At 45.2% G+C, this 24,708-nt stretch overlaps 2 protein-coding genes across 2 annotated transcripts in view; one reads left to right on the top strand and one right to left on the bottom strand.

Annotated features, from left to right (window-relative positions):
• Positions 1–24,708, top strand: part of GABRR2 (gamma-aminobutyric acid type A receptor subunit rho2) — a 66,388-nt gene that overhangs the window by 4,544 nt on the left and 37,136 nt on the right. Inside the window, exons 2-3 of the mRNA XM_050789537.1 lie at positions 6,782–6,960; positions 20,249–20,355. Of these exons, the coding sequence (XP_050645494.1) occupies positions 6,848–6,960; positions 20,249–20,355 (220 nt within the window). The 5' untranslated portion in view covers positions 6,782–6,847. The remainder of the gene's footprint in view (positions 1–6,781; positions 6,961–20,248; positions 20,356–24,708) is intronic.
• On the bottom strand, positions 17,939–18,328 carry LOC126953838 (tubulin beta-4 chain-like). Its single transcript, XM_050789545.1, has one exon. It carries the CDS (start codon positions 18,326–18,328, stop codon positions 17,939–17,941), a length of 390 nt encoding a protein of 129 aa, XP_050645502.1.

The raw sequence follows: 24,708 nt of genomic DNA, 5'->3' as shown, positions 1-24,708 counted from the left end.
TGAACTCCTGACCTCAGGTAATCTACCTGCCTCAGCCTCCCAAAGTGTTGGGATTACAAGTGTGAGCCACCATAGAATTCTTGATATTATTGTTGACTTTTCTCTCTCTCACCTTCTACTCTATCTGCACAGGCACCAAATGTATGCTACCTTACAACTAACTTGAGTATCTCACTCTGCTGTCTTCCTTTCTCTTCTCCCTTCTTCCCTTCCCTCAGAGCAGGACCTTATCCTCTTTTGTCATCATAAGTTCCCTGATCCAACTGATCCCAATTAGGAATTCTTTCAAAAATAAAGTGGTTCGGGGGCGTGCCCAAGATGGCCGAATAGGAACAGCTCCAGCCTCCAGCTCCCAGCGTGAGTGACACAGAAGATGGGTAATTTCTGCATTTTCAACTGATGTGTGGGGTTCATCTCACTAGGGCGTGTCGGACAGTTGGCGCTGGTCTGCGGGTGCAGCCCGACCAGCGAGAGTGGAAGCAGAGCGAGGCATTGCCTCACCTGGGAAGTGCAAGGGGGAAGGGAATTCCTTTTCCTAGCCAAATGAAATTGAGACACACAACACCTGGTAAATCGGGTAACTCCCACCCTAATACAGTGCTTTACCAAGAGTCTTAGCAAACGGCACACCAGGAGACTATATCCCACACCTGGCCCAGAGGGTCCCACGCCCAGGGAGCCTCCCTCATTGCTAGCACAGCAGTCTGAGATCTAACTGCAAGGCGGCAGCGAGGCTGGGGGAGGGGCGCCCACCATCACTGAGGCTTAAGTAGGTAAACAAAGCGGCTGGGAAGCTCCAGTTGGGTGGAGTCCACCACAGCTCAAGGAGGCTGGCCTGCCTCTGTAGACTCCTCCTCTGGGGACAGGGCATAGCTAAACAAAAAGCAGCAGAAACCTCAGCAGAGGTAAATGCCCCTGTCTGATAGCTTTGAAGAGAGCCGTGGATCTTCCAGCAGGGAGGTTGAGATCTGAGAACGGACAGACTGCCTGCTCAAGTGGGTCCCTGACCCCTGAGTAGCCTAACTGAGAAATATCCCCCACTAGGTGCAGACCGACACCTCACACGGTGGAGTACACCTCTGAGACAAAGCTTCCAGAGCAAGAATCAGACAGCAACACTCACTGGAAAAAGAAATGAACAAAGCCTCCAAGAAATATGGGATTATGTGAAAAGACCAAATCTATGTCTGATTGGTGTGCCTGAAAGTGAGGGGGAAAATGGAACCAAGTTGGAAAACACTCTGCAGGATATCATCCAGGAGAACTTCCCCAACCTAGCCAGGCAGGCCAACATTCAAATTCAGGAAATACAGAGAATGTCACAAAGATACTCCTCGAGAAGAGCAACTCCAAGACACATAATTGTCAGATTCACCAAAGTTGCAATGAAGGAAAAAATGTTAAGGGCAGCCAGAGAGAAAAGTCGGGTTACCCACAAAGGGAAGCCCATCAGACTAACAGCAGATCTCTCGGCAGAAACTCTCCAAGCCAGAAGAGAGTGGGGGCCAATATTCAACATTCTTAAAGAAAAGAATTTTCAACCCAGAATTTCATATCCAGCCAAACTAAGTTTCATAAGTGAAGGAGAAATAAAATCCTTTACAGACAAGCAAATGCTTAGAGATTTTGTCACCACCAGGCCAGCCCGACAAGAGATCCTGAAGGAAGCACTAAGCATGGAAAGGAACAACAGGTACCAGCCACTACAAAAACATGTCAAAATGTAAAGTCCATCGATGCTAGGAAGAAACTGCATCAACTAGCGAGCAAAATAAACAGCTAATATCATAATGACAGGATCAAGTTCACACATAACAATATTAACCTTAAATATAAATGGACTAAATGGTCCAATTAAAAGACACAGACTGGCAAATCTGAGAAAGAGTCAAGACCCATCAGTTTTCTGTATTCAGGAGACCCATCTCACACGCAGAGACACACATAGGCTCAAAATAAAGGGATGGAGGAAGATCTACCAAGCAAATGGAAAACAAGAAAAAAACAGGGGTTGCAATCCCAGTCTCTGATAAAACAGACTTTAAACCATCAAAGATCAAAAGAGACACAGAAGGCCATTACATAATAGTAAAGGGATCAATGCATCAGGAAGAGCTAACTATCCTAAATATATATGCACCCAATACAGGAGCACCCAGATTCATAAAGCAAGTCCTTAGAGACTTACAAAGAGACTTAGACTCCCATACAATAATGGGAGACTTTAACACCCCACTGTTAACATTAGACAGATCAACGAGACAGAAAGTTAACAAGGATATCCAGGAATTGAACTCAACTCTGCACCAAGCGGACCTAATAGACATCTACAGAACTCTCCACCCCAAATCAACAGAATATACATTCTTCTCAGCACCACATTGCACTTATTCCAAAATTGACCACATAGTTGGAAGTAAAGCACTCCTCAGCAAATGTAAAAGAACAGAAATTATATCAAATTGTCTCTCAGACCACAGTGCAATCAAACTAGAACTCAGGACTGAGAAATTCAATCAAAACTGCTCAACTACATGGAAACTGAACAACCTGCTCCTGAATGACTACTGGGTACATAATGAAATGAAGGCAGAAATAAAGATGTTCTTTGAAACCAATGAGAACAAAGATACAACATATCTTTGTTCAGAATCTCTGGGACACATTTAAAGCAGTGTCTAGAGGGAAATTTATAGCACTAAATGCCCACAAGAGAAAGCAGGAAAGATCTAAAATTGACACCCCAACATCACAATTAAAAGAACTAGAGAAGCAAGAGCAAACACATTCAAAAGCTAGCAGAAGGCAAGAAATAACTAAGATCAGAGCAGAACTGAAGGAGATAGAAACACAAAAAACCCTCCAAAAAAATCAATGAATCCAGGAGCTGGTTTTTTGAAAAGATCAACAAAATTGATAGACCGCTAGCAAGACTAATAAAGAAGAAAAGAGAGAAAAATCAAGAGAAGAATCAAATAGACGCAATAAAAAATGATAAAGGGAATATCACCACCGACCCCACAGAAATACAAACTACTATCAGAGAATACTATAAACACCTCTACGCAAATAAACTAGAAAACCTAGAAGAAATGGATAATTTTCTGGACACTTACACTCTCCCAAGACTAAACCAGGAAGAAGTTGAATCCCTGAATAGACCAATAGCAGGCTCAGAAATTGAGGCAACAATTAATAGCCTACCAACCAAAAAAAGTCCAGGACTAGATGGATTCACAGACGAATTCACAGAGGTCCAAGGAGGAGTTGGTACCATTCCTTCTGAAATTATTCCAATCAATAGAAAAAGAGGGAATCCTCCCTAACTCATTTTACAAGTTAGCGTCATCCTGATACCAAAGCCTGACAGAGATACAACAAAAAAAGAGAATTTTAGACCAATATCCCTGATGAACATCTATGCAAAAATCCTCAATAAAATATTGGCAAACCAAATCCAGCAGCACATCAAAAAGCTTATCCACCATGATCAAGTGGGTTTCATCCCTGGGATGCAAGGCTGGTTCAACATACGCAAATCAATAAATGTAATCCAGCATATAAACAGAACCAAAGACAAAAGCCACATGATTATCTCAATAGATGCAGAAAAGGCATTTGACAAAATTCAACAGCCCTTCATGCTAAAAACTCTCAATAAATTCGGTATCGATGGAATGTATCTCAAAATAATAAGAGCTATTTATGACAAACCCACAGCCAATATCATACTGAATGGGCAAAAACTGGAAGCATTCCCTTTGAAACTGGCACAAGACAGGGAGGCCCTCTCTCACCACTCCTATTCAACATAGTGTTGGAAGTTCTGGCTAGGGCAATCAGGCAAGAGAAAGAAATCAAGGGTATTCAGTTAGGAAAAGAAGAAGTCAAATTGTCCCTGTTTGCAGGTGACATGATTGTATATTTAGAAAACCCCATTGTCTCAGCCCAAAATCTCCTTAATCTGATAAGTAACTTCAGCAAAGTCTCAGGATACAAAATCAATGTGCAAAAATCACAAGCATTCTTATACACTAGTAACAGACAGACAGCGAAATCATGAATGAACTCCCATTCACAATAGCTTCAAAGAGAATAAAATACCTAGGAATCCAACTTACAAGGGATGTAAAGGACCTCTTCAAGGAGAACTATAAACCACTGCTCAGTGAAATAAAAGAGGACACAAACAAATGGAAGAACATTCCATGCTCATGGATAGGAAGAATCAATATTGTGAAAATGGCCATACTGCCCAAGGTAATTTATAGATTCAGTGCCATTCCCATTAAGCTACCAATGACTTTCTTCACAGAATTGGAAAAAAACTGCTTTAAAGTTCATATGGAACCAAAAAAGATCCCACATTGCCAAGACAATACAAAGCCAAAAGAACAAAGCTGGAGGCATCATGCTACCTGACTTCAAACTATACTACAAGGCTATAGTAACAAAAACAGCATGGTACTGGTACCAAAACAGAGATATAGACCAATGGAACAGAACAGAGCCCTCAGAAATAATACCACACATCTACAGCCATCTGATCTTTGACAAACCTGAGAAAAACAAGAAATGGGGAAAGGATTCCCTATTTAATAAATGGTGCTGGGAAAATTGGCTAGCCATAAGTAGAAAGCTGAAACTGGATCCTTTCCTTACACCTTATATGAAAATTAATTCAAGATGGATTGGAGACTTAAATGTTAGACCTAAAACCATAAAAACCCTAGAAGAAAACCTAGGTAATACCATTCAGGACATAGGCATGGGCAAGGACTTCATGTCTAAAACACCAAAAGCAATGGCAACAAAAGCCAAAATTGACAAATGGGATCTAATTAAACTAAAGAGCTTCTGCACAGCAAAAGAAACTACCATCAGAGTGAACAGGCAACCCACAGAATGGGAGAAAGTTTTTGCAATCTACTCATCTGACAAAGGGCTAATATCCAGAACCTATAAATAACTCAATCAAATTTACAAGAAAAAAACAAACAACCCCATCAAAAAGTGGGCAAAGGATATAAACAGACACTTCTCAAAAGAAGACATTCATACAGCCAACAGACACATGAAAAAATGCTCATCATCACTCACTATCAGAGAAATGCAAATCAAAACCACAATGAGATACCATCTCACACCAGTTACAATGGCAATCATTAAAAAATCAGGAAACAACAGGTGCTGGAGAGGATGTGGAGAAATAGGAACACTCTTACCCTGTTGGTGGGACTGTAAACTAGTTCAACCATTGTGGAAAACAGTGTGGCGATCCCTCAGGGATCTAGAGCTAGAAATACCATTTGACCCAGTCATCCCATTACTGGGGATATACCCAAAGGATTACAAGTCATGCTGCTATAAAGACACATGCATACGTATGTTTATTGTGGCACTATTCACAATAGCAAAGACTTGGAATCAACCCAAATGTCCATCAGTGACAGACTGGATTAAGAAAATGTGGCACATATACACCATGGAATACTATGCAGCCATAAAAAAGGATGAGTTTGTGTCCTTTGTAGGGACATGGATGCAGCTGGAAACCATAATTCTGAGCAAACTATTGCAAGAACAGAAAACCAAATACCGCATGTTCTCACTCATAGGTGGGAACTGAACTATGAGATCACTTGGACACAGGAAGGGAATCATCACACACCGGGTCCTATTGTGGGGAGTGGGGGAGGGGGAGGGATAGCATTAGGAGATATGCCTAATGTAAATGACAAGTTAATGGGTGCAGCACACCAATATGGCACATGTATACATATGTAACAAACCTGCACGTTGTGCACATTTACCCTAGAACTTAAAGTATAATAAAAAAATATATAAAATAAAGTGTATCATGCCATCTCACTTTGCTTACGGGAATCAAAGAACTTATTTTGATTCTTTTATACACACTAAAATCCCAATTCTGTTTCACTTACGGCTATCCCACCTCTTGATCTCCATCCTCATCTCCCTATGTTTTTACCATGAAATTTTCCATTGCCAGGACATAGCAAGCAATGTATCTCTACAATTCTAATGTGCTTAATTCCATATCCCAGGATAGGAATCAAGCCTAATTTATGATTGATTTTATACATTTTAGGGTTAAAGGCCAAAGTCAATTTAATGCTCATAGTAGGAAGAAAAGCTTACATAATCATGAATTATTTGATTGATGCCATCCTTCAAACTAAAAATGTATTTTGTGCTTTGATGTTTTCACTAGAAAAAGTTGATCTGTATTTGTGAGAAAGGGAGTAGCCGTGCTCATAGGCAAAGCATATTCTCTTAGCTCCATAAATAAATCAACCCTAAGGAAACAGGTCATTCATGTTTACTCAGCATTTCCTGAACACATTTATGTACCCATCTAAACGTCCACCAAGTCCTCTCTGCAAATCTACTTGGAATCCGAGCTGACCCCCTGGTGGATGGGACAGACTGGTTTTATGCAGTCAGAAGATGGACCAATAATCTCAGCACAAAGCTGGCATGTTCAAGAGATTTAATTTTTTATATAACAGCTTTAGCCAAAGCTATTCTAGGATTCAGCGGAAGCAGAATTTCATGACAGGACAAACTTCTTGACTAATGGCCAATCACTAATCAGCAGGGAGGGCAAAGCTTGGTGCTTGTGTCACAGCCTGGAGTGGAGGGGGTGAGTGGGGCGTCAGTATCAAATAGTAAATTGGGACAACCAGCCTGGCCAGCCTTGCCCTCACAGCCCCTCTGAGCAACCCGTCAGGAGGCAGCAGACGGATCAATGGTCAAGCCGGGGGCGATTTGCTCTGCCACAGGCTACTGGAAAGCAGCTTTTTGCCTCACAGACATCCACAAAATGCCTTATTTTATAAGACTCATTTTGTTCTTGTTTTGCCTGATGGTTCTTGTGGAGAGCAGAAAGCCCAAGAGGAAGCGATGGACAGGGCAGGTGGAAATGCCCAAGCCAAGGTAAAGTGGGTGGGAAAGGAGGGAGGTTACCCTGCATAGTAGCAGCAGCAGTGGCACAGTGGGATGGCTCCCCAGGGGGTACAGGTCCTATTTTGATATCACCCTATGAGAACCCAGCTACTTCGCTGAACGCAGCCTCTCACTGGGCACATATACTCTATGTGTCACCAGCACTGAGAGCAGAACTAGACTGTGGTGAGCCTTCCATTTGGATGCCTGTGTTCAGCCAAAGCATTTTAATTTGAGGCAGATATAAATAGTTGGAGACATAGTGGGTAAAATCATTCTTTGTACAAATCACATTGTGCTGCTTTGTTTCTCAGGGTTACAACCGGTGACCTGCTAAATAATTACACTCATGTATTTCGGGGAGAACTCTATATAGGAACCTAGCCTGAACTATTAAGAAAAAAATGCATATGAGTTGTCTTCCTTAAATTATTTGCCAGAGAATAACTTTATAATAATATTGGGTTTCATTTTACTGTTTTGAATCTTAGAAGAGGTGTTCAGAAATTTGCTTAATTATCAGAAATATATGTGTGGACCACAGTGAATGCAATTTCATGATGTAATGGAGACATTCCCAAGAAATAGTGGCCCAGGATCTGCATTCAAAATCATTACATTACAAATCTAAGTTCCTTAGTAAGTTTATTTTGAATTGACATACAAAGCATCATACTCCAGGCCTGAAGTAGACATAAGGACTGTTAGACATGGAGATAAGAAAAGAACAAGCAGCTAAGATAGAAACACCATGTGTGGCATGTTACACATTTATTTTCCATTCTACTAAGCATCAGATAAACTAGTGATTTTGAATATAAATTAATATCTTGAGGCACATTTTCTAGGTCAGTCGTCCCCAAACATTTTTGATCATGCACTGCTGTCAATGACAAGTTTTTGAAACTGTATCTCTAATACATGCATATTTACTTACAAATCATATACATGTGCTGTTATAAAAATGTATGTTAAAGTTTAATTGATTTCTTGTTTTTAGGAAAAAAAAAAAAAAAAACAAACCCTGAATATAAATAAGAGTTACGGCCTCTACTTCCAGTATCCCAGTGGCAACTGCTGCTCTGGGAGAGGTAATTACTCTCTTGTGTTTGTTTGTTTTTTGAGATGGACTCTCTGTCACCCAGGCTGGAGTGCAGTGGCGCAATCTTGGCTCACTGCAACCTGCACCTCCCGGGTTCAAGCAGTTCTCCTGCCTCAGCCTCCAGAGTAGCTGGGATTACAGGCGTGTACCACCATGCCTGACTAATTTTTGTATTTTTAGTAGAGACAGGGTTTTGCCATGTTGGCCAGGTTGGTCTCAAACTCCTGACCTCAAGTGATCCACCCACCTTGGCCTCCCAAAGTGCTAGGATTGCAGGTATGAACCAGCACACCCAGCCTATAATTACTCTCTCTGGGGCCTAGTTCTACTCAGCGGAAGGCAAACAGATCAGAACCCTCCAGAACAATGCGAAGAGGCCCTGCTCTGAACAACCCATGCGGGTTGTGTTACCAGAACCATAGGCTGTTAAACTGGAAGGAGCCTCAGATGTCTTCTGGGCCAGCAAGTGCCCTGAACTCTAATTTTGGGAAACGTGAATGGCTGTTGAGTGAAATGGGGTTCCAGAGTCACCAAAACTTGGAAAACCCTGGTTTAGACCATTTTCAACAGATGTCTTTACAGCAGAACTTTTAGAACTTTTGTTATGCAAATAGGCACTGTGAGAATCTTGAAGAGAGGGATAAATTATGCAGCACTTCTCAGAAACAACTAAAAAATCCAGTTTTTTGGACTGTCTTGTAGGATTCCTACCCCATGGACACACTGGGAAATTGCCCAAATCAACTCATTTGACAGATGCTGAAATGGCTCAGGGGCGTGAGTAAGTCACACGGCCTGCTAGTGGCTTCCCAACACTAGAATGTAGGTTCCTCATTTACTTAGACTGGAGGAAAATCTGTTCAAAACTGTCTATTCTGTAAGAACTGGGGTTCAGCACAAGTTCCTCGGGGGTACCCAGGGACCCCACTCGGCAGGTTGGGCTGTGGCGGCACCTCTGTCACTTTTCCTCAGAAGTCCACAGTCTCATTCCCAGACCCCTGCATGAGCCTGGGCACAGCTGGCTCTGACTCTTAGCGGGGAGGAGACTTTGTTGAAATCCAGCCCATGAGGTGTTAAAGTGGAAAAAGATGAACACATACATCACAAGGAAGTAAAATATTTATTGAACTGAGGCTGGGGAAAAGGACAGGGAATGTGGTTCTGGGCCTTTCTGCATCCATGAGAGTACACACATGGTCAGACCGTCAATGGGGCAACGCCTCCCTGTGAACATTTCAGCCAAGCCTCTGACAATTTATTTTTCCAAATTACTTTCATTATTGACATGCAGGGGTCAAGCTATACGAACAAATAAGAATAAAATGACCTGACTGTTTCTGATTACAGTCTTAGAGTGCTATATCTCTTTAGGACAGCGACTTTTCTTAGAAGTTCTGTTCACATACAAACTCTCATACACAGTCACACTCACACACATACCACGTACCGCATGTGTGGCTTCACGGGCACACACTATGCATATGGTCACCCTCGCACACGCACACTGTGAAGACCTCTTTGAACCTGGAAGCCTTCCCGGTTTCACCCCGGCCAAGGCATGCACACAGAACAATGATTCTGCCCAGCAGCTGCTTTTACAAAGACCGGTCCCTGTTTTCTGCTGCTTTGTGTCTCTATGCACTAAATGGCTGCAGAGCGAGTCTGTTTCCTCTTGGCTGTGGTTGGTTTTGTTCTGCTCTCCCAGCTCTGAGCCTCCCAACTTTATTCCTACTCCTCCTGGCCTGCTGCCAAAGTTGGCCTCCTGACCACACGATTGCCATTCTTTCTTGCCAAGGGAGGCCCTTCTCCCTTGAGAGCTGAAGGATAAACCAGACTCTGGGCTGTGCCCTGGACAGCACTGTCAGGCCCCTGCAGGTCTCAACCTGGAGCCCGCTCTGTAGCTTCCTTCCCCATCTGCTGCCTCCTCAGTACCTCTACCTCGGCCATCCTTCCTGGGTCTGCATTGTGGTTCTGTTCCGCTGGATGCAGGAGCAGCTTTGCTTTCCAGCCACACGGTGACCCTCATCTACTGCTGCGGGTCTGGGCAAAGGAAAAGGAGTTGGGAATTCAGGAAAATCAGGTTCAGACCCTGGTTCTGCCGCCGTCTAGCCATGTGGCCATGTTTCCTGCTCTCTCTGAACCTCAGCTTCTCCAGCTGAAAAGCAGGGCGGTGAGCCCTTCCCCACGGGTATGTGAAGATGGGGTGAGGTCAGCCTAATGTCCTGCAGTTCAGGGCCTGCACGGGGAGGAGGGGCATCCACGAACACCTGGTTATCCTGGTTGCTGTTATTGCCAAAAAATCACAATGTGATGACACTAACCCTGCTTCCAAAGGCATATTGGATCCATTTTTCTTCTTCCCTCACCCCTCACCCGAAGGCCGGGTTTGAGGTTCCATGAAGGTCCTGGCTGTCCTGCCATGGGTGGGTGGGGGCTCAGGAAGGAGTCTAGGGTCTGAGGGCCGAGACTGTGTGGGCCATCTCCCGTGAAAGGATGAATGGAGAACATATGGCTCTCGCAAATTGCCCAAGGCTCAGATCTTAGTGGCTTGATCTCTTAAAAAAACTCTGGGCCCTCAATGGCAGTGGGATTTAAATCTCTCTCTTGTTGGGGTGGTGGCATTCTGGGACTTCTGCTCCCCTAAGCCTTTCCCTAAATGGATGTGGAAACCGTGCTGACCAGGAGGGATTTACTCCCTGTGAGTCAGAGGGGCAGTGAGCCGGCTGCACTTACGGTTTAATGTCTATGATCTGCTAAGCCCTCGGGCTGAGCTCTTCATCTGTCTTCCGGGAGCGTCTTTCATGGGGCGTCTGTACATGGCCCCTCACACAGACACTGCCCAGAGACCCAGGCCTGGCCCCACTTGACTCCTGGAGGCAAGGCTTGAGGAAGAGATCAGTGTGCTGAAAGCTCCTTGGCAGCACCTGACCATGACTATACATGGCTTAAGGGGGCTGGACGGAGGTCCCATATTTCAGCCATAAGGGAGGAAGTTAAATTGGACTTTCCTCTTTGACCTGTGAAGCTATAATGGGCTTGTCTAAAAGCAAATCTTATCATAGCTTCCTCTTCCATCTGCCTAACACCCTTTACTGTCTTCCCATTGCCTTTGGATAAAGACAGAATTCTTAACATGACTCTCAAGGCTCTGCCCGGTCTGGCCTCTGCTTGTCCCTGCCGCTTCATTCTCTTCATTCATTCCCACCACACCCCCCACCCCATCCCGCTTCTCATCTAATGCTCATTCATTCTTCAACCTATGCCACTTCAAACTGAGTGCGGCCCAAACCAAACTATGCATGCATTGAGTTCAGATGCCTATAGGATCTGAATTATATCTGAGTTCAGATGCCTATAGGATCAGATGCCAATTAGGGATGTTGAGTTAGGCAGTCAGATATAAAGGTTTAGAGTAGAGGGTAGGGATTTAAGAATATCAGCATGTTGATGACAATTTAAACCATCAGCTTAGGTGGGTCTGCCAAAGAGAGGGTAGAGAGAGAAGATGGCTGGGACAAAGTCCTGGGGACACTGACATTTAAGGGATGGGCTGAAGAATAGGGGGACACTGCCATGGAGAAGCGCCTGTCAGAGAGGTAGGAGGAAAACCAGAGTACCTTGTCCTGAAAGACAGTTTCTGGCAGAAGCATGGACCTTCATGTCTGCAGCTGCGGAGAAGCCAGACCTCAGCAAGAGCACCTGCAGGATCAGGGGTTGGGCATAAATAGGCAAAAGGGCTTGGAGTGAGGCAGCACCAGCAGCCTGTGGAAGATGGCTATTTGGAAGAGTTAATTATTTACCGAGGGGGGAAAGAAATTTTTTTTTAGGTGGAACAGTGAGGATTTTTAGGGCAATGAAACTATTCTATATGATACCATAATGGTGGATATATATCCTTATACATTTGTCCAAACCCAGAGAATATCAACACTAGGCTGAGGGTGGTGCCTTACGCCTGTAATCCCAGCAGTTTGGGAGGCTGCAGCAAGAAGATCTCTTGAGGCCAAGAGTAACATAGTGAGACCCTGTCTCTCCAAAAAAAAAAAAAAAGAAAAAAAATTAGTCAGGCGTGGTGGCATGTGCCTGTTAATCCCAGCTGCTCAGGAGGCTGAGGTGGGAGGATCACTTGAGCCCAGGAGTTTGAGGCTGCAGTGAGCTACAATTGTACCACTGCACTCCAGCCTGGGTGACAAAGCAAGACCCTGTCTCTAATAATGATGATGATAATAAGCAGCAGCAGCAGCAGTGGCAGCATGGGTGCTAATGCTAATGCTGTGTCAATGCAGGATTATCAGTTGTAACAAATGCACCGCCCCGCGGGGAAAGCTGACAGTGGGGAGGCCATGCATGTTTAGGGGCAGGGGGCATATGGAAACTCTGTACCTTCTGTTCAATTATGCTGCAAACTTAAAATTGCTCTAAAAAAATAAAAGTGTTAAACATTTTTTAAAAAAGGAAATGTTTAAATAATATAACCAACACACATATATTGCCATCACTTTCAATGCATTTTGCATGAATTGAGAGTTAGAGGAAGATGTGGAGTTTAGATGGGTTTTCTGCTTAGTTGTAATTCCAGGTGGAAGAACCTAGAATCCAGTTTGAATACTGATGTGAATGAGCCATGAAAGGGGGAGAAGCTGAGGAAGCTGTGGGGAGGGGACATGAGGGCAGGGTTCAAAGGGCTCTGTGAGAAGGGGAATTAGGCACTTCTGCTGAGCCTCTGTTACCTCACCACCTACACATCTGGAGGATGTGCAAATAGGGCGGGACAACGTGGAAGGCAGCAGCAGGGTGGAAGGACGAGAGGGTGGGTGAGTTTGGAAAGCAGATGTGAGTGGCTGGGTGAGATGGCTGCCAAATGGGAGGCTGTCCTCATGTAAGTCAGGCTCTCCTCAGGACATTTGCTCTGCTGTTTTCTCAGAATTGATTCCTTCAGTTCCTCTCATGACTCCCTCCCTCCCTCCAGGACTCAGAAGAATCACCAGTCACCTCATCTAAACAGCCCTCCATTCCAACCCATAGCTCTCTATTCCTTACCCTACTGTGTCACATGATTTATCATCCACCTCCTCGACTAGGTCGGAAGCCCCGTGAGGACCGTGAATATATGCCCTCCCCATGGCTTGGGCAGTGTCTGCACAGAGTAGGTGCTCTATAGAAACGTGTGTCTGCACAGAGTAGGTGCTCTATAAAAATATGTTGCACAAATCAATTTGAGTCTAGGAATTGGGGAACTGTGTGACCAGGGTGTGGGACAACTGTCTGTGTGGATGTTGACATCCTCAAGGTAGATGGGAGGAACTAAATAGAGAGAAAGAGAAGCAGGTGGTTCCTGAGCCCTCATGGGAGTGGGGAAATGACTGGGAGGTCTGGGGCAGTGAGAAACTGGGCCAGGCAGTGTCAGGAGTACAGCTGTAAAGTAGGGCTGAAAATCCTGACTTATAGGGGAATCTGGGGCGGGCAGGCTAACTTTTATAATAGCACCAAATAATAAAACTTTTGGTGATTATGGAAATGTTATTTATTTATTTACTTTAATATTTTTTTATTATCACACTACACTGAGGTAATGGAAAGGTTATATAGCTGCCCTGTCCAGTACAGTAACAACCAACTGCATGGGGCTATTGAACACATATGTTTGGCTAATGTAACTGAAAAACCAAATAGTCATTTATTTAGCTTTCATTAATTGAAACAGCCATATGTGTCTAGTGGCTACTTTATTGATCAGTGCAGCTTTAGACCTCCCATTGAATTATGCTATCTCTGCAGAGCCGGTGAGGAATGAAACTTAAGGATTTCATAAGAGGATGCCTCCAAGATCAGAACCTCAAGAAAGGAAACTATCGCTTTCCTCTTACGGAGTTTAAACAGGAAACACACTTGTTGCTCTCAAAAGTGAATGAAGGCCAAGCGTGGTGGCTCACGCCTGTAACCCCAGCACTTTGGGAGGCCAAGGCAGGTAGATCACCTGAGGGCAGGAGTTTGAGCCTAGCCTGACCAACATGGTGAAGACCCATCTCTACTAAAAATACAAAAATTAGCTGGGTGTGGTGGCAGGTGCCTGTAATTCCAGCTACTCAGAAGGCCGAGGTAGGAGAATCACTTGAACCCAGGAGGCAAAGGTTGCAGTGAACCGAGATCACACCGTTGAACTCCAGTCTACCGACAGAGCAAGACTCCATCTCAAAAAAAAAAGTGAAGTATGACAAGAACAGGGAGGAAAATAGAGGTGTATGTAAATAAACAACAAACACTCAAAACCAAATCTCCATTGATTTCTAAAAACCTTCAATATGCTGTACACAACAGAGTTATAGGCCCTGAGGGCTCTGGTTTCTTCAGCGGGTGAATTAGCAGTTCCTTACTTGCTACTACTAAGTTGTCAGCACCAACAGGTGCCCTGGGCAGCTCTCGGGATGCCGCCAAAAGCATTGGATTAAGGCTTATCCTAGTGGTTCTCAAATGTTGCTCTACCTTGGAATCACCCAGGAGCTTTAACAAATTTCCAGTGCTGAGACCTCCCTCCCAACCAGTCAAATTCAAATCTCTAGGGGTGGGATTTAGGCATCATTGGTTTTAATATCTCCCCAGGTGATTACAATCTGTAGTTAAGTTTGAGAATCATAGGTCTAGCCAACAAAACACAAAACCACATAGAGTTTATTATCATTAAGGTATTGCAAGATCTAAAAATGCTAAGTTTGGAGTGACCGTGATTCTCAGCCTTGATTACATGGGAATAGCTGGGGAATTCACCCCAGAGAGGTGAATTTTACTGGTCTGGGGTACAGCCTGGGCATCAGGGTTTTTAAAAGCCCCTTGAGATGATTCTAAAGTGTGGTTAAGGCTGAGAAGCATCTGGGTTACAGATGATGTTGACCAAATGTACTAGAATGGAATTGGTTTAAATTTCTCCTAGAAGTTGTGTGGTCATGTTGCTACCTTTTATTGAGTGCCTGCTACATGCCAGGCATTGCACTAAGTACAATGGACACAGAGACAAACCCTAGCCTAACGCTCTTAAAAGGCTGAGACACGTACACAAAGTAACTTAAGTGCCAGGCACAAACCAAAAGCCTATAAGAGGAACAGGTAAGGTACTGTGGATTAGCCTGGCTGTGTGAAGGTTCCTTCTCTTCCTCCTTTTTACTTCTTTCCATCTTTTTTCTTTTTTGCTCCTTCCTTCTTTCCTTTTCTCTCTCTCTTTTTTTTTTTTTAGTAATAACTGTCAGTAGACATTTGCCTTAGAACATTTTGATCTGACTGCTTTAGTGTGTAGTTGTGGTAAAAACAAAACAAAACAAAACAAAAACAAAAAAACATCTGGAAGGAGTAAGTGTGAAAAAAGAAGAGAAAATCGCTCCTTCACCATTGCCTGATTTAGAGGAAGGACTGACCAGGGCTGTGTGCTGGACTCCAGCTCTGGGTGCACCACCTAGCTGGGTGGTTGGGGTAACTGTCCTCCACTGGCTGTGAATTGTCTTTCTAAGGACGGAGGCTTTGTCCCAGGGTGGGTTCTGTAGACCTGGGCTGAAGTAAGGAGCATCAAATTTAGCAAAGATAAAACCAGCATTTAAAATTTTTGACTATATTTGTCTTAGAAGTATATTTATCACAAAACCATTCTTAGAACATCATGAGAATTTTTTTTTTTTTTTTTTTTTTTTTTTTAAACACAGGGTCTCACTCTGTTACTCAGGCTGGAATGTTCACTGCAACCTCAATCTCCCAGGCTCAAGTGATCCTTCTGTCGAAGCCTCTCAATTTGCTGGGACCAGAGGAGTATGCCATCACACTTGGCTAATTATAGGTTTTTTTTTTTTTTTTTTTAAAGAGATGTGGTCTTGCTATGTTGCCCAGGCTGGTCTCAAATTCCTGGGCTCAAGCCATTCTCCTGCCTGGGCCTTCGAAAGTGGTAGGAATACAGATGTGAATCACTGCACTCGGCCAAGAAATTTTAAAAAAATCATGATCTTCCACTACTCAACACAATCATTTTCTTTTTCTTTTTTTCTCATCACAAATTTATTTATTTATTTACTTATCCTGAGTGAGATTCTCATTTTTTAAACTTCTATTTTAGGCTCAGGGTATATACGCAGACTTGGTATAGAGGTAAACCCATGTCACAGGGGTTTGTTGTACAGATTATTTTGACACTCAGGTACTAAGCCCTGTACTCAATACAATATTTTTTCTGACCCTTTCCCTCCTCCCACCCTCCACACTCAAGTAGGCCCCGGTGTCTTTGGTTCCCCTCTTTGTGTCCATGTGTTTTCATCACTTAGCTCCCACTCAGAAGTAAGAATACATGTGGTATTTGATTTTCGGTTCCTGTGTTAGTTTGCTTAGAATAATGGCCTCCATCCAGTTCCATCCATGTTCCAGCTAAAGGACATAATCTCATGCTTTTGTGTGTGTGTGTGTGTGTGTGTGTGTGTGTGTGTGTGTGTCAGGGTCTTTGTCACCTAGGCTGGAAAGCAGTGGCATGATCATGGCTCACTGCAGCCCTTACCTCCCTCCTGGGCTCAAGTGATTCTCCTAACTCAGCCTCCCAAGTAGCTGGGTGTGGCACCATGTTGCTCAGTCTGGCCTTGAACTCCTGGGCTCAAATGATCTGCCTGCCTTGGCCTCCCAAAGTGCTGGGATTACAGGTGTGAGCCACCACACCCAGCAGATCAAATTCTTTTTTATGGCTGCAGAGTATTTCATGGTGTATGTGTATTACATTTTCTTTTTTTTTTTTTTTTTTTTTCCTGGAGACAGAGTCTTACTCTGTCACCCAGACTGGAGTGCAATGGCACAATTTTAGCACACTGCAACCTCCACCTCTCAGGTTCAAGCGATTCTTATGCCTCAGCCTCCAGAGGAGCTGGGATTACAGACGTACGCTACCATGTCCAGTTAATTTCTGTAGTTTTAGTAGAGACAGGGTTTTGCCATGTTGGCCAGGCTAGTCTTGAACGCCTGTGATCCACCTGCCTTGACCTCCCAAAGTGCTGGGATTACAGGTGTGAGCCACCATGCCTGGCCATATCACATTGTCTATTTAATCTGTCACTGATGAGCATTTAGGTTGATTCCATGTCTTTGCTATTGTGAATAGTATTGCAATGAACATGCATGTGTCTTTATGGGAAAACAATTTATATCCCTTTAGTTATATATCCAGTAATGGGATTGCTGGGTAGAATGCTAGTTCTGTTTTTAGCTTTTTGAGGAATCACAACACTGCTTGCCACAATGGTTGAACTAATTTATATTCCCACCAACAGTGTATAAACATTCTCTTTTCTCTCTAACCTCACCAGAATCTGTTATTTTTTGACTTTTTAATAATAGTGATTCTGACTGGTGTGAGATGGTATCTCATTGTGGTTTTGATTTGCACTTCTCTAATGATCAGTGTTATTGAGCATTTTTTCATATGCTTTTTGGCCGAGTGCTGGGCATGAAGAAGTGCAGGTGGGGGAAGGGCACCATGTTCACCACCCGCTTGTGCAGGTCCTTGTTGAGCTGGCCCGGGAAGCGCAAGGAGGTGGTGATCCCGCTCATGGTGGCCAACACCAGGTGGCAGAGGTCCCCATAGGTGGGCGTGGCCAGCCTGAGGGTGCAGACGCAGATGTCGTAGAGAACCTCCTTGTCTATGCGGTAGGTCTCACCTGTATTCTCCACCAGCTGGTCGATGGACAGCGTGGGGTTGTAGGGCTCCACCACCGTGTCTGACACCTTGGGCGAGGGAACTACGCTGAAGGTGTTCATGATGCGGTCGGGATACTCCTCATGCACCTTGCTGATGAGTAGCATGCCCATGCCCGAGGCTGTGCCCTCAGCCAGCGAGTGGGTCAGCTGGAAACCCTACAGACAGTCGCAGTTCTCACACTCCTTCCGCACATCCAGGACGGGATCCACCAGCTCCGCACCCTCCATGTAGTGACCCCTGGCCCAGTTGTTGCCGGCCCCACTCTGACCAAAGATGAAATTATCAGGCCTGAAAAAATGTCCAAAAGGCCCCGAGCGGACACTGTCCATGGTCCCAGCCTCCAGGTCGACCAGAATGGCCTGAGGCACATACTTGTGAGAAGAGGCCTCATTGTAGTAGATGCTGATCCGCTCCAGCTGCAAGTCCGAGTCCCCCACGTAGTTGCTGCTGGGGTCTATGCCATGCTCATCACTGATGACTTCCCAGAACTTGGCCCCGATGTAGTAGCCGCACTGGCCGCCCTGAATGTGCACGATCTCCCTCATGCTGGGCGCGTCTGGCACGCGGCTGCAGATGGGCATGGGGGCTGGGCTGGCTGCTGACATCTCTGATTTCTTTGAGTGGTGCTTTGCAATTCTCATTGTAGAGATCTTTCACCTCCCTGGTTAGCTGTATTCCTAGGCATTTTATTCTTTTTGTGGCAATCATGAATGGGATTTCACCCCTGATTTGGCTCTAGGCTTGACCATTGTTGGTGTGTAGGAATGCTAGTGATTTTTTACATTGGTTTTGTATCCCAAAACTTTGCTGAAGTTGTTTATCAGCTGATGGAGTTTTTGGGCCAAAACTGTGGGGTTTTCTAGATATAGAATCACATCATCTGCGAATAAGGATTGTTTGACTTCCTCTCTTCCTATTTGGATGTCCTTCATTTTGTTCTCTTTCTTGATTGCCCTGGTCAGGACTTACAATACTATGTTGAATAGGAGTGGTGAGAGAGGGCACCCTTGTCTTGTGCTGGTTTTCAAGGGGAATGTTTCCAGCATTTGCCCATCTAGTATGATGTTGGCCATGGGTTTGTCATAGATGTCTCTTACTATTTTGAAGTATGTTTCTTTAATACCTAGTTTATTGAGAGTTTTTAATATGAAGGCGTGTTGAACTTTATCGAAAGCCTTTTGTGCATCCATTGAGATAATAATGTGGCTTTGTCTTTAGTTTTATGTGATGAATCACATTTATTGATTTGCGTATGTTAAATCAACCTTGTATCCTGGGCTTGAAGCCTACTTGATCGTGGTGGATTCACTTTTTCATGGGCTGCTGGATTTGGTTTGCAAATACTTTGTTGAGGATTGTTTGCCTCAATGTTCATCAATGATAGTGGCCTAAAGCTTTCTTTTTTGTGTGTGTGTCTCTGCCAGGTTTTGGTATCAGGATGATGCTGGCCTCATAGAGTGAACTGGGGAGGAGTCCTGCCTCCTCAATTTTTTGGAACAGTTTTAATAGGAATGGTACCAGCTCCTCTTTGTACATCTGGCAGAATTTGGCTATGAATACATCAGGTCCTGTTTTTTTGTTTTTGTTTTTTTTTTGGTTGGTAGGCTATTCATTATTGATTCAACTTCGGAGCTCATTATTGGTCTATTCAGGGAATCAATTTCTTCCTGGTTCAATATCTGGCGTGGAATATGTATGTGTTCAGGAATTTATCCATCTCTTCTAGGTTTTCTAGTTTGTGTACATAGAGTTGTCCATGGTAGTCTCTGATGGTTATTTGTATTTCTGTGGGGTCAGTGGTAACATCCCGTTTGTCTTTTTTTTTTTTTTTTTGCCACAGAGTCTCACTCTATTGCCCAGGTGGCACAACCTCCACTCACTGCAACCTCCACCTCCTTGGTTCAAGTGATTCTTGTGCCCTAGCCTTCCGAGTAGCTGGGACTACAGGTGCGTGCCACCATGCCCAGCTAATTTTTGTATTTTTAGTAGAGATGGGGTTTCACCATGTTGGCTAGGCTGGTCTCAAACTCCTGACCTCAAACAATCCACCCACCTCAGTTTCCCAAAGTGCTGGGATTACAGGGTGAGCCTCTGCACCCCGCTCCCTTTGTCATTTGTAACTGTGTTTATTTTGATCTTCTCTGTTTTCTTCTTTATTAGTCTAGCTAGCAGCCAATCCAACCATTTTCATCCAATTATAGGCTTTACCAAGGTAGAATGCTGTCCTGCCCAGGAGGGCAACCACTTTCGGAAGGCTCTGGAAAAACCTGATCCTCAGGTCAGTCTACCTGTGAGGATCTGGGATGTGCGTGGAGGGTCCTTCAGCCTTCCTCCTCCCCTGGGCCAAGAAGGAGAATGGAGAAAAGGTACCTAACAGGTAGATCTTGCAGGGAGTAATCGCCCAAATCATCTCACTCAATGCATTGATGAGCCGATGGAAAATAGTTTCTTGCTTGTCTTCGCAGTCACTTATATAAGAAGAACCTTGATATGACCAAGATCCGGAAGGGAAAGCCTCAGCAACTTCTCAGAGTGGACGAGCACGACTTCAGCATGAGGCCCGCCTTCGGAGGTAGGAATGTCCACCCTTTGTGCCAGGTGGGATGTTGGCCCCAGGGATGTGAGGTGCTGCCCTCTCTGGCTCCCTCTGGCACAGCCCTTCCTCAGACGCTGCAATTTTCCCACTCAGATAAACCCGACTCCACTTCCTGAGTCCCTAATTTTCCCAAGGAGAAAAGAGCAGGAAGTGGTGGAGAGGGCCGTTGACTAAAGATGGCCGGCCAGTGACTAAGCCATTCACATTCACAAAGGAGATGGGCCCTGCGGCTGCCAACTTTTTTGTCCTACAAAAATAAGAGCAGGCAAGGGAATCAGGACACAAAATAGCTCCTCTGTCATTTTTATAGAGGAAGAGGCCCATGAAGGCAGAAGTGCCCAGGATCCTCAAAAGCCCTAGCATGGCCCTGCCTCTACACTATTTTGGCACATGTGTGTGTGTCTGGGTGTGGGTGGAATTCCAAACAAGGCATTGAAACTTTGTGGCCATGATTAGCTGGGAGTTTACTGTTTTGATGGAGTCACCTGTTTTCCAAAGCAGCAACAACTCATTACAAAGACCCCTCGCACAACTGCCCCCAAAGGTGCTCTGCTACTCTTGGGGTCAGGGAGGGGAGGCATGGCCAGTGACTGTCCTTCCGAGGAACTAGAGAAATGCTATGGAGAAGGGGGACAATGTCTTAGTCAGTTCCGGCTTTCACACAAAACGCCATAGGCTGGGCGGCTTATAGACAATGGAAACGTATTTCTCATGGTTCCAGAGGCCGGAAGTAAGATCAAAATGCCGACAGGTTCCAGGTGTGGTGAGGTCCCACTTTCTGTTCATCTGTTCATAGACGGTGCCTTCTCACTGTAACCTCACATAGTGGGTGGGGCAAGGCAGTTCTCTGGGGCCTTTTTTTTTCTTTGAGACAGTCTCACTTTGTCACCCAGGCTGGAGTGCAGTGGCGCCGTCTCCTCCGCTCACTGCAAGCTCCGCCTCCCAGGTTCATGCCATTCTCCTGCCTCAGCCTCCCGAGTAGCTGGGACTACAGGCACCCACCACCACGCCCGGCTGATTTTTTTGTATTTTTAGTAGAGACGGGTTTCACCACGTTAGCCAGGATGGTCTCCATCTCCTGATCTCGTGATCCAACCACCTCGACCTCCCAAAGTGCTGGATTATAGGCATGAGCCACTGCGCACAGCCTGGGGCCTTTTTTATAAGAGCACTAATCCCACTGGTGAGGGCTCCACCCCTAGGGTCTCATCACCTTCCAAAGGGCCCACTTCCTAGTACCATCCCATTGCGGGTTAGGATAGGAACATATGCATTTGGCAGGGACATAAACATTCAGGCCGTAGCAGCTGGGAAAGGAGTTAGTCATCTGCTCTGACTAGGCAGAGAGTGGGGTAAGAGTAGCAGAATGTATGAGATCCCTGGGCCAACTTTTCTCTCCTCTTGGGGAAACTGAGGCCCCAAGAATTTCAGCTGATGAACCTTGGCCAAGACAAACCCAGGCGGGCTGGCTTTCCTTTCTGCTTTTTCTCTGCCCTTGATCCTCTAGTAGGTCCCATCGTTCTGGGGCAGTAAAAAAGGAGTGGCGGTGACCCCCAGCAGGTCATCAATCCTTTGAGCCTCCATTTGTTTGTTTATAAAATGGGGAGAGTAATCCCCACGTATGGGGTTCTTGTCCAGATTAAACATGATAATGTATGTAAAGCCCCTGACAGACATTTGTTCCTGTCCCCTCTGAAAAACCCAGCTGTCAGATCTTCCTCTTGTGTGACTGTTAAGGGATTAAGAAATTAATTTATCCCAGAGGCCTATGCATTTTAAAAGGCCTCAAAGCCTCCCACTAAATTCCCTGAGCTCTGACACCTGCTAAGCAGAAGGAGAAAAGCAGGTGGCAGATTACAGGCCTGTGACTCATCTCCCTCCCAACTGCAACCTGATTGACGCCCACGGAAGGTCAAGAAGAGGCCACCATATTTCTGGTAGCTCTTGGGTTTCCTCGGGGGTTTGTCATGGGCAAGCCTGCCAAGGAATTTTACAAAAATAAAGTTATACTAATAAGCAGCTTTAAAATAGCTGCATCTGCTCCAGGAAGTCTGAGCAAGCCGTCCCCAAAAGCGGGAAGCTCCACTTTTCTTGCACAGCAACAGTTGAGAGTACAGAGGGGTACAGTGGCTAGGAATCACAATAACCAACAATAACATGCGCGACAACTACCACTTTTTTTTTTTTTTTTTGGAGACAGAGTTTCACTTTGTCGCCCAGGCTGGAGTGCAGTGGCACAATCTCAGCTCACTGCAACCTCTGCCTCTCAGGTTCAAGTGATTCTCCTCCCTCAGCCTCCTGAATAGCTGGGATTGCAGGCATGTGCCACCATGCCTGGCTAATTTTTTTGTATTTTTAGTAGAGACAGTGTTTCACTATGTTGACCAGGCTGGTCTTGAACTCCTGACCTCAAGTGATCCACCCACCTCAGCCTCCCACACCCAGACACACACACATGTGCCAAAATAGCGCAGAGGCAGGGCCGTGCTAGGACTTTTGAGGATCCTGGGCACCTCTGCCTTCATGGGCCAATTCCTCTATAAAAATGACAGAGGAGCTATTTTGTGTCCTGATTAGGTAGTGTGCTCTGGTTAGAACCTCCAGGGGCACAGGGTTTCTCTTCCTTTTGTTAGGAGAAATGCTGCAATTCTGATTTTTATTTATTTTATTTTATTTATTTGAGACAGGGTGTCGCTCTGTTGCCCAGTCTGGAGTGCAGTGGCAGGATCAGAGCTTACTGCAGCCTCAACTGTCCGGGCTCAGGTGATCCTTCCACCTCAGCCTCCTGAGTAGCTGGACCCAGGAAGTTGTGTGCCTGGGGCCCACAACAAAATGTTTTTGCTTTATCTTAAAATAAGAAAAACAAAGTGCTGGGATTACAGGCATGTGCCACCATGCCCAGCCACAACTACCACTTTCATAGTGAGTTTTTTTGTGTGCCAGACACCATTCTAATCAAGGTACACATATATATAATCTTATTTTAATCCTCTCATCAATTCTATGAAGTAGATACTATTATTGTACCCAGATGAGGAAACTGAGGCACAGAGAGGTAAAGTAAATGTCCCAGGTCAGCTGAGATTAGACCCCCCCCCACGCAAGCTGGGTCCCTTTCTTGTCTCCAACTTGCATGTCTCGAGGCAGAGCTGACATACCCATTAGGTGGCATAAGCACACTGCCTGGGGCCCACAACAAAATGTTTTTGCTTTATCTTAAAATAAGAAAAACATACTTTTAAGCAGAAGTTGTTTTAATATATACTATTAATATGTTCATCATTAAACCAACACAATTGTAAAATATGTTTTTTTGATTTTTTTTTTTTTTTTTTTATAGAGGAAGAGGCCCATGAAGTAAAAGTGCCCAGGGTCCTCAAAAGTCATAATGTGGCCGTGCCTCAGTGTGGTCTTTTGTGGGTGTGCACTGGGTGTGGGTGCTATTCCGAACAACAGGTTGTACCTTTTTACCTAAGGCTGGTGATGCTATCAGGAGCCTGGGCCATCACCTGGTCAGTACCTTCAGTATGTAGAAGAAGAGCCTGGGGTCCCAGGAGTTAGGTGATGGCCACAGAACAGCCAGAAGCAGAACTTAGGTTTCTTTTGTGACATCAGCTGCAAAACCGAAAGCCTTAGGAAAATGCTCCCACCAGGAGCTAGCTCTCAGGAATGGCAGATGAAATCCTGCCATGTTCCCAGAAACCCTGACTCTGAGCAGAAATGCCGCAACACACCACAGTCCCCATCAGGCTGCTCCTTCCTCAAGCCAGTTCCAGGAGCAAAGCGGACTTCTTGCGGTTTGACCACTGCATCTTCTGGGCCCTTCTGCGGGGCCCTCAAGAGTGTGGAGGGTCAGGACGGCTCCCTGCCCCTGCCTGGGTAAGCTTCTGACCCTGGGCGGGGCTGACTTTGGGGGAGCTGCTAAGGAAAGAGGCATCACCTTCCATAGAAGTCAAGATCTCAGCCACACAGCATAGGTGGGGGCCACTCCTCCTTCCTTCCAGGCCCCTCCCCATGGCAGTTGGTCCTCTGGGCCCTTCTGATCTCCTGCAGGGCTTTCCTGAATGCCCAGATGTCACTTGGATGAAATGGGGGGAGGAGAGCACATAGTGAGGTACCAGGGCTCCCTGCCTCCATGAGCCCATAAATAAGACACCCAGAGTTCTGGCCAGTCAGGCAAGATGGGATGATTGCAGGAACAATGATCTTTATAACCTGTACCCTATGGGAGCGTCTGAAGATGGCTTAGAGACAAGAAACCTTCCCTGCAGGTGCTCCTGGGTGTCCCCATTTCACTCAGCGCCTCATGGGCAGGTCTCTGTGAGAAAG

Source organism: Macaca thibetana, chromosome 4, assembly GCF_024542745.1.
Source record: "Macaca thibetana thibetana isolate TM-01 chromosome 4, ASM2454274v1, whole genome shotgun sequence".
NCBI lineage: Eukaryota > Metazoa > Chordata > Mammalia > Primates > Cercopithecidae > Macaca > Macaca thibetana.
Note: the sequence above shows the minus strand (reverse complement) of the source record. Positions and strands in the feature narration are given on the sequence as shown.